This window comes from Myotis brandtii, unplaced genomic scaffold (assembly GCF_000412655.1).
Source record: "Myotis brandtii unplaced genomic scaffold, ASM41265v1 scaffold927, whole genome shotgun sequence".
Classification (NCBI taxonomy): Eukaryota; Metazoa; Chordata; class Mammalia; order Chiroptera; family Vespertilionidae; genus Myotis; species Myotis brandtii.
This window is the reverse complement of record NW_005371823.1, coordinates 180,248-190,757: the sequence shown is the minus strand read 5'-3', so window position 1 is coordinate 190,757 and position 10,510 is coordinate 180,248. Positions and strand designations below refer to the sequence as shown.

Below are 10,510 nucleotides of genomic sequence, written 5' to 3'. Positions count from 1 at the left end.
AGGAGGCAGCTGATCGATGTTTCTCTCTCATCGATGTTTCTCTCTATCCTTCTCCTTTCCTCTCTGTAAAAAATCAATAAAATATATTTTTAAAATAAATAAATAAATAAAAAATATCTAACTTCAGATATGGAGTTATATGGAGAGAGGAAAGAGATAATATGTGCTAGAGTAGAGATTCTTAAGAAAAATATCAGACTTGCATGAAAGACTAAGCCACTGCCCCACCACATTCAGATAACTCATGCTTCAAAGGGCCACTAGTAGGCAAACACTACCTCACATCCCCTTGAATGTGGTATCATTCAGGTTAGGCAAACATATAAAAGGCTATGAACCATTTCTTGAGAACAGTGTTTTGCAGATTATCTCTGGTGAAGAACTATATTCATTGTGGGCTAAAAATTCTGTAAAAGAATAAAAGTGAAAACTACTAGAAAATGAAATAAAAATACACAAAACTTATGTTTCAATTTTTATTAAGTTCAAAAGACATAAAATTATTCTATCAAACTACTATACAAGTTCCTTACGAACTCTCAATTTCTAAGTTCATGGCCTTACAGACAGGTAATAAACAGCTCATGGACCAGCACTGTCTGCATACTACACTCTGAATAGGCCTGTGTTAGAGAATCTTATAAACATTTTAGCGAAAATAGAATGAGAAGTTCATTATTTAAATTTAGAACTATAACTGGAGCCAGAAAAGTATACTGGCTCTCATTCTCTAGAATACATTTTCCTTATTTACCATATTCAGCAAACCCTTCTCCCTCAGATACTGCAACAGTAAATATCAGTTTAAAATATCAAAATGGTGACAAATTCTAAATTTTACCTTACTATGTAGACAATTATAGAAAGAATTAATTATTTTGGTGAGGATCAACTACCATGGATAGCAAGGACTTAAAACTTCTACATCTCGCCCCACCGATGTGCTCAATGGTTGAGCATTGACCCATGAACCAGGAGGTCATAGTTCAATTCCTGGTCAGTCAGGGCACATGCCTGGAGTTGCGGGCTCGATCCCCAATAAGGGGTGTGCAAGAGGCAGCTGATCAGTGATTCTCTCCCATCATTGATGCTTCTATCTCTCTCTTCCTCTCCCTTCTATTCTCTAAAGTCAATAAAAACACATTTAAAAAAGAAGTACATTTTCCTTTAAAAAAATAAACACCTTCTACATTTCAAAATTACATAAGACTGCCTATGAAAATTGATTTTTATAAAATGACATCAGTGATGAATTTTGTATAATGCATTTGAGGGCTAACAACTGCAAGATAATACTGTTCATAGAAAAAACACATTATTTTCTGATGGATTCATAATATTGTAGAGAAGGAAGACAAAGAGTTCTCCAAATTAAACTTCTGCTTTATTGAGGCTGAAGAAATCATGCATTCTTCAATATATTTGAGTGTCCACTATGTGCCAGGAAAGAGGAATGCAAAGGACAAACAAGACTCTATTCCTACTCTCAAGGAACTCGAGATCTTATTATCCAATTAAGGGATATACTAAAAGGCAATATAAAACCAGGACTATACATACAAATACGTTATAAGCATAGAAAGAACCTTCAGAGCACAACATACTATCACCTTACCCAGTTACTTCTTCAGGGACCTAAACTTGTGAGTCTTCACTAGAGAAAAGAATGCAGTAGGATAGTTGATGGATAGCTACTTTAATTTGATAGCTAAGTCAGTCATTTTGGCTGCTGACCCAAATACGAAGAAGGCATTATCAAAAGTATCTGAGTACTCTGAGCCCTCAGTTTCCACTGTTGCTTTTTTTTTTCTTTACAATATTGTTAGTCCCTATATACGGCTGCCCATCTCTTTCATTAGTCTAATGTCATTATAGTCCAGGTATGATGGAACCCAAGAAACACCAACCAAAGAAATAGCACTGGCAGTTATTTCATTTCTGATGTGTGACATTTCATTCTTTTATTGTGAAATACTTGCTAGATGAGCTTCTAGTCAACACTATAAACAGTGTATACAAAATAAAAACAGATATTAAGCAACATATTGTCGAAACTTAGAACATATTTTCAAAAGAGGAAATGAAAACACAATTCAAAACAAAATGTCCTGGTTAATTTTCATCTCATAGAAAGAGTGTCTTTGTAAGTTATTACTTCCTCCCTCCCCTGCAACAAAATATTTTAAAATGGATTTGTATTTGAGCCAAAATACAAATATTCGTTAATTTTAGGACAGACGGACTAATGCAACTAACTAAATCAATAACTGTTCAGGTAATTCAGCACTACTACACTGCCCCGGTATTTGCACATCATTTGTGTTAAAAAAAAAAAACACACAACACAGTAAAATACACATTGTTTGAACAGATTTTCTTTTAGGAATGTAGAACCTTAAGTTATTTGGGAAATGTCATTTTATTAACTGCCCCCCACTATTTCCTTTAATGCCCCCAATGCCAGACAAAGTAACTGCAAAAATGTACACAAAACATAAAAATTGCATTTCTTTTATGCTTCTTCTTCTGTAATGTACAACTGAAGCCTAATAAATATTTCACAGAGCCAACCATTGTTAGTATAGTAGAGAAAGTGTAATGACAAGAACAATGGTATCAGAATCACACACATTTTTCTTATTTAACCATATCAGCTTCAGTTTTCTCCTGGATAAGAAATCCCATCTTACCTCAGAAGAAAATTACTTTTTTTTTAATGAAAAAAAAAATCAAAACTGATGATTTTTAGGAAAGGAAATAATTCATCTGATAGTCAGGAAAGAACGCTTTCTATTTCCTACTAGTTATTAAATTATTTTTGGAACTAGCATACCGCTAAACTAGAAAAAATAAATCAACAAAACATAATTTTTACATGCATTTTAGGATGTAAATTAACCAACTTTGGAAAGAAGTATTATTTCTAGATATTTTTTAAAAGCTAGGGGCTAATATTCTCAAAATAGAATAGAGATAAATTTCAGTTGAATTCAATTTCTCATAGATTTGCAAAATGAAAATGTACACATGTATACAAGAATGTTTAACTATTAGTGTTTTCTTTTTTTAAAACTAGCAATATAAACAATGAATAGCCTTACCCCAAAGTAAAAGCAGACTCAGCCGGTAAAATGAAGGAAATTCAGGTGCCACTTTCCTGAAAATTAAAACTACCTACCAAATGGCTCCAACTGTAAACAGAGGAATGCTATCAAGTGAGTATCTTGCACGAATTTCTCAAGGCCATTAAAAATGTAATAAGGCTTAGCAATACAGTAATAAAAATGCAAAGCAGAAGTTGACACTGATTAATTTAGCAAGGAAACCGGAGACTGAAACCCAGCTCTGAGCTAAAATAACAGAAAATTTTAAAAAGAAAAAACAACAACCCAAAGTTAGAACTAAGACATAAACATACTTGTCATTTCCTTATAACTTAACATAGGCTTTTTTCCCCCATATCTGTACTTTTCAGCTACAAAAAAATCCATTTTAGAATGAAAAAAAAATTAAAAGCTTAGCCCTTACATTTTTTCAGTTAAGACAGCCAAAGGTTTTGCATAGCCTCTCAGATTAACTTACATACAATATTGTCTTGATTAGGAAATTTTGTTAACTCTAAATTCCTCCAATGATTTAATGGTGGTTTAAAATCCTTCAAAAGTAAAATGTATTTGAATATTAGAAATGTTTAAAATATGACAAATGAACATTGTAGAATTGAGCAAATATTGTAATATTTCCTATTAATCAACTACTGAACTTCCACAGTTAAAGTAAAGTGCTGTGTATGTATTGTGTGTTCTGAAGTTCTGTGTTCATATCTTCATATTTAATTGCTGGGATTATAAAAAATAGAGCAGCATGAATCCTAGGGTTTTAATGGAATAATCTTGTTTTTTCTATCTACACTAATAAAATAGAAAGATGCAAATTGACCATGCCTTCGCAATGCCCACCAGCCAATCAGGAGTGAGAATGCAAATTAACCCAACAAAGATGGCGGGTTAATTTGTATACGCAGGTGCCAAGCGGCCGGGGGGTGGGGCGGGATGCGATGCAGGCATTCTACACTGCCCTAGCCGCTCTGGGTCTCTGGGCAGCGTGGGAAAGTGGAAAGGCGGGTCCGGCTGGAGCGAAGGCAGTGCCGCAGCCAGGGGAAGGAAGGCCCATTCTTGCACGAATCTTCGTACATTGGGCCTCTAGTTTACTTATAACACTTTATTAAAATATTGCATTTGTTTTACCCATTCACAAAATAAAATGATTTCATAATTCCTACAATATAGCTCTCCAAACTTTCATACCTACTGTTATAAAACACATCACCAAGAACTTAAAACATATATAATTTACATTATTCTGAGTCAACAAGGCCACCACGTGCAGCTTGTGCAGATTGTGACAGGCCAAAAGTATAGGGGGCTGCAGGCTGTGGGCTGAAATCCAATTTGCCCTTCTCCAATGAAGTTTGGAAGGGGTGCCTTTTTAGAATTTGCACAAGGGTCTTGCTAGTCCACAGTATTTATTAGGCAAACAGAGTCCACTATCCAAAAGTTTACAGCATAATGTCATCCTCATAGGTCATTACAAATTGCCTTAAAAGTCAGCATTCGAAACATTCCCCTTTTTCTAACAGCCTTAATTAAAATGGGAAAGCATGACTTTTATGAGGTCCCCAGGTCCCCAAGAGTGTCTTCTTCCTTCTTTTCTATTCCAGTACAGGTAATATCAAAACAAAGCTTATGAGAATATGGAATTAAGAACATGCCACTGAAAGGAAAAGAATGAAGCCCTTGGTAGGAAGAATTAGTGAGGACAAAGAAGAGACCACTCAAGATAAAAGAGAAGAAGTTGAAGTACCACTTTACCAATCACTGGCATTTAATCAAATTATCTAGAGCATTCTATGACAAACTCCTATAAAAGAAAGCCTTTTCTATTAAAGCACCTAATTGCAGCTCAATATTTTTAAAGTTTTTATTATAGATGTTTTCAAATATACATAACACCACAGAAAACAGTAAAATGCATCCCTTTTTTAAACTCTATATCTTCAACTTAGTATATATTTATTGAGTATGAGTTATGTGGCATCACCATTATTCCAGGTGCTGAAGACACCAAAACAACTTTTGTCTCTTTCCTTAAGAGAACCGTCAGCCTAACTGAGAAAGATAACATGTAAACAAAACAAAATTAAGTGAAATAGGTGTTGCTATATAATAATAATATGTATGAGGGATATAGGAACTTAAAGAAATAGATTAGTTCTATTCTATCTGGGTATGGGGATGAATCTGAAAAGGTTTTAGAGAGGGTGACTCTTGAAGGAGGGAGTTACCTTAATTATTTTTGCATCTCTACCACCTAACACTGCTCCATAAAAACTTGGTAACAGCCAGTCTCAGTTGGAATACATGGAGCTCTTTGACGCAACTGGCTTTTAAGCCTACTCCACTTCAGAAACCTCCTTCCAAGGCTGCACAACATATCATGTTAACACTGGAACTACCACCCTGAAGGAGGTGTGGCCAGCCTGAAAACGGCCCTCAGCCCCTCACGCAGACTGGCCAGGCACCCCAGCGGGGACCTCCACCCTGAAGGGGGTGTGGCCAGTCTGAAAACGGCCCTCAGCCCCTCACCCAGGCTGGCCAGGCACCCCAGCGGGACCCCCACCCTTATCTGGGACACCCTTCAGGGCAAACCAGCCGGCCCCCACCCATGCACCAGGCCTCTATTCTATATAATAAAAGGGTAATATGCAAACTGACCCTAACAGCAGAATGACTGGGAATGACTGGTCACTATGACACACACTGACCACCACGGGGCAGACGCTCAATGCAGGAGCTGCCCCCTGGTGGTCAGTGCGCTCCCACAGGGGGAGCTCTGCTCAGCCACAAGCCAGGCTGACGGCTGCCAGCACAGTGGTGGTGGCGGGAGCCTCTTCTGCCTCCTCAGCAGCGCTAAGGATGTCCGACTGCAGCTTAGGCCTGCTCCCCACTGGCGAGTGGACATCCCCTGAGGGTTCCCAGGCTGCCAGAGGGATGTCTGACTGCCAGCTTAGGCCCAATCCCCCGGGGAGCGGGCCTAAGCCAGCAGGTGGACATCACCTGAGGGGTCCCAAACTGCAAGAGGGCACAGGCCGGGCTGAGGGCCCCCCCCACCCTGAGTGCACAAACTTTTGTGCACCGGGCCTCTAGTTTTATTATAAAAGTGATACACTCTTAATATAAAAAACTGTACATGTCCTTCTAAATTGTTGAAAGAAAAATTCCCACTCTCCACTCTATTTTCAAATTCCTCCAGTCTGTTAGCATCTGTTGAGATATCCATTCTCAATAGTTCCTTCTGTATCTTTAAGACATTCTTTAGGCATAAGCAAATACAGTGCTAAGAGTCTTGATTTTATTTACCAGCAAATACAGTGCTAAGAGTCTTGATTTTATTTATAGGACAGTCCCATAACTTCTAATGAACCCTGACACAATGAAAGGAGAACAATAAATACTTTGATAGCAAAAAAGATAATTACCTACTTTCAAAAGGCCAGCAGTAGAAAAAGTTAAAATACAGAACTAAGTATTTAAAACTTCATACGTCACCCCTGCCTTGGTTATGCAATGTAATATGAGTAAAAGATACGTAATAAGAAAACAAACATAGGGTGGCAAGCTTCTCTACAATAAGAAACATGGGAGGCCTGAGGATTGTGGGGAAAGGATTGAGAATCATAACAATATTACAACCATAGAAGGATGTGTAGAAAGGGCAAAAAATATATGTATGTGTGTATACATAACAAAATTCTAAATATTAAAATAGCAAACACAATTTTGAAATACACTAGGAGCTTAAAAATAGAGTTAATTGGCCCTAGCTGGTTTGGCTCAGTGGATAGAGCACCAGCCTTCAGACTGAAGGGTCCCGGGTTCGATTCCCGTCAAGGGCATACGCGGGCTCCATCCCCATGAGGGGGTGTGCAGGAAGCAGCCAATCAATGATTTCCTTTCATCATTGATGTTTCTATCTCTCTCTCCAGCTCCCTTCCTCTCGGAAATTAATAAAAAATAGAGTTAATTGTAGAAAAGAATTAGTTTTCCTATACTAACTCCAGCTCAGAGAAAAAATGTAGTTTATATATGTCCTTGATTTTCTTGACAACAACATTCTTTGAAGACCTATGTCTAACAAGGGATTAGAAAGCCAAAGGTGAAATAATTATATTTCTAACCAGTTCCCTCTAATGGTGAGAAAAATATATCAAAGGATGATAGTCATCATAAGAATAAAAATTTTAAAAAAGAGAGAAAAAGTAGGTCATTGGGAAAATAGGAAACTAGTTTCCTCAGAATATGGGGGAATGTGTGATCCAATGACTGGACAGTTAATTTCCCTTTCATCTGGTACTAGAGAATATTTAAACATTAAGAAATATGCTAGATATAGAGCCAAGCTTTAACTTCTGTACCCACCTAAACAACATAGATTTCACCTAGACATAGGTGAAATCCAAGTTTTCCTCTTATAGTATAAAATGATACCACTCTGGACTGTAAAGAATGCTTATAGGTAAGATACTGGCCTGGACAAGAATCCTGTTGTGAAAAGCTAACACATTACAGAAACAAACCCACTTTTAAAACAAAATACAAATGCAATTCCATAACATATAAGCCACAAGTCTAAAAACATTTAACTATAAATTACCTAATGACAATTACAGCAATAAAAAAGTTAACACCGATATAGTCTTTATCTGGTATTTTTACAACCTCAATGCAGTATGTAAATAACTAAAACTATAATTTAAGAGTTAATTTGGAAGAAAGGGAATTATTTTTTATTTTATAATGTAATTTTAATGCATTAATGTGTAAACAGTGTACAGTTTGTCAAGTTGAAAATAGTTAGGTCCAAAAACCAACCTGTAATATCTCCATTAAATAAATGATTAGTTGAAGATAAGTGAATTCTAGGACTATAAACTACCAAATCTACCTTCTCTACAGACATTGAAAAATACAAACAGAAATAAGGAACTAAAATTATTCTGTTTCCTGCACCCCTTGGGTTAGGAGGAACAGTATTTTCTGACACTAGAAAATGATAAGTCAGCCTCACTTTCAAAAGTCAGTGGTTGAAGCCATAGTTTTCAAATTTGGGTAGAATATCATTTTCAGAGTCTAAGATTCTTACAAGAAATTTTCACTACCAAACATATCTACAGTTAGAATACAGAACTAGACATATAAAGAATATAAAACTAAATATATGAAGCAGCACAGTTCTAAATATATGAAGCAGTACAGCAGTTCTCAAAAAATGTTATGATCTTTTCATTCATTTCTCTCTTCATCACCTCTCACTAAATCCAATGAAAAGGTCCAAGCTAGCCAACACAAACTGATTGGTTCAGGAAGCTTAAAGTCTTCAGTGGTCAATCTAAGTCAGAAGAGGCTTGTGTGCTTCCTCCTGGCTACAAAGGTTCAATACTCAATACATTCCATTTAAAGTTCAAAGTGAAAACATTACGTGGGAATCAGCCCCTACAAACCTCTTTAGAATTTATCTATTCAAAAGGATAGCACACTAGGTCTACTCAGCCTCGGCTGAGTAAGCTTAGCTACTTGAACTACTGTTTCTGTAAATTATAATTAAAAAAAAAAAAGAATTTTGTGATACAATATCTCAAGTCTTTGTAGAAAAGCCAATAACTAATATATGATCAATAACTACTCCTTGTAAATGGCCTTAAAAGCAGACTGTAAAAGTTAGAGCCCCAAAGCTAGCTCTCCACTAAATTTCACAATTTAGGATTCTCTGTGCTGAAAAACTATTAAATTCTGTGCCCTTCACCCTTAACCAAAATACCCATTTCAATGCTAAGGAGACAAAAATAAGGAAGTCAAAAATATACATTACTTTTCTTCTTGCCACACACCTTCCACATACCAAATTACTACTACATAGAACCACCATGCTACCCATTATTTCAAAGGGCTCCTAAGCATCTCCAAAAGAGGTACCTTGGTTCCTGATTACTGTGTGCATAACAGAAAAACGATCTCTCAGAAGAGTCACCCTTGGTAAGTAAACCAATGAAGGAAGAATCCTGTCATCTGGGTTTCCACTTACCCTCAGTAACATCCTGGGGGTTAGAAGTCCGGTCACTGGCTGGATCCTGTGCCAAAGTTGCCAGTGAAGTGGTGGCTCCAGACATCTCACTCATAGGCTCACTACGGCTCGTTTCAGGCATACTCTCCCGGGAGCTAAATCTTACTCGGGAACTGGATCTGGAGCTGAGGTCTGGGCTGGTGTCTGACAAACCTGGAATATCATCAATCTTTGTTGGTGTCACCATGAACCGAACTGAAGCCATCTTGGTGGTGGTTTCTGGAGGATGCATTTTTCTTTTTCTTTTCCTTTAAAAGGGCACAAAGGAAAAACCCGCAAAATCCTTCCTCCAACGCTAGCTGCTTTTGATGGCAAAAATAGGATAACTTTAAAAAAAACACACCACACCAATTACCAATTACCTTGATTTACACCACACAGAGCCCCAAATAAGAATCTTTATACTCAGAATTCAAGCAGACTGTCCTAGAAAGTGCACTACCAGTAGCTGAAAAATATTTAAGAAGAAAAAGAAAAAGACAAAACGATGCCAATCTCGTGTAACTTCGTTCCTTCAGAATGAAGAGCTAGCTAGCTAGCTATGTCTCCTGATCCAGGGCTGCGGGCTCAGTGCCATGATCTGAGAGAAGCAGGTGAAGCCTTGCTTCCTTCGACCCCCAGGTGTCGGCCAAGGTAGTTAGTCCTTTATCTGGTAAATGTCTCACGGATTTAGTTGAGCCAAGTGCACACAGGTCCACCCTGATGATGCAGATACAGCAGAGAGACTGAAAAAAACGGTACAGGCCACCTGTTGTCTATCAGGTGAATACCCCACAGGTCTGGCTGGGAGGAGGTGTGTGCAGACGAGCCACCCGAGGTTTTTGAGGCCGATAATCCAGTTGGGTCTGGTGGGAGAGGTGCGCATGCATAACGGGAAAGATATCCCACACGAGGACGGAGGAGAATGCGGAGAGAAGGGTGAGCAGAGGAGGATGCTGGGGCAGAGCGGATTCCTGCCTCTGAGAGGTCTGCGGGGGCTGCCCACCCGCTCTTCTGGCAGAAAGGTCCCTGGGATGTGGGAAGAGAGGCTAGCGGACACCTCGGACTGCAGCTCAGGGTCGTGGCCAGTCGCTGCTAGTCCATCGAGCCCAACGTCCGCTCGCTAGGTTTCTCCTGCGTGTGACAGGACAGGCCAACCCTTCGCCAGGAGACGCTTTCGCCCCTACCAGGTCCCTGGCGCAGGTCGAGTCCTAGCAAAAGAGGAGACAGCCTCGCAGGCTGGTCCTGGCTGGCAGTGCAGGAGGGGGCGGCGATGACGCGCGGAGGTCGCAGGTGTGGGATCCCGGCGCCAGCTGACGGGTGCGCGCGCGCAGCTGTTGTTTACGAGCCG

General features: G+C 38.7%; 1 protein-coding gene across 4 annotated transcripts in view; it reads right to left on the bottom strand.

Annotated features, from left to right (window-relative positions):
• The window catches only part of SLC12A6 (solute carrier family 12 (potassium/chloride transporter), member 6), a 95,515-nt gene extending 85,011 nt beyond the window's left edge, over window positions 1-10,504 (bottom strand). For all 4 annotated transcript variants that reach the window (XM_014532945.1, XM_005885752.2, XM_014532946.1 and 1 more), the window contains exon 1: window positions 9,142-10,504. In XM_014532945.1, the coding sequence (XP_014388431.1) occupies window positions 9,142-9,412 (271 nt within the window). In that variant the 5' untranslated portion in view covers window positions 9,413-10,504. The remainder of the gene's footprint in view (window positions 1-9,141) is intronic.
• Window positions 10,505-10,510: the final 6 nt, after the last annotated feature.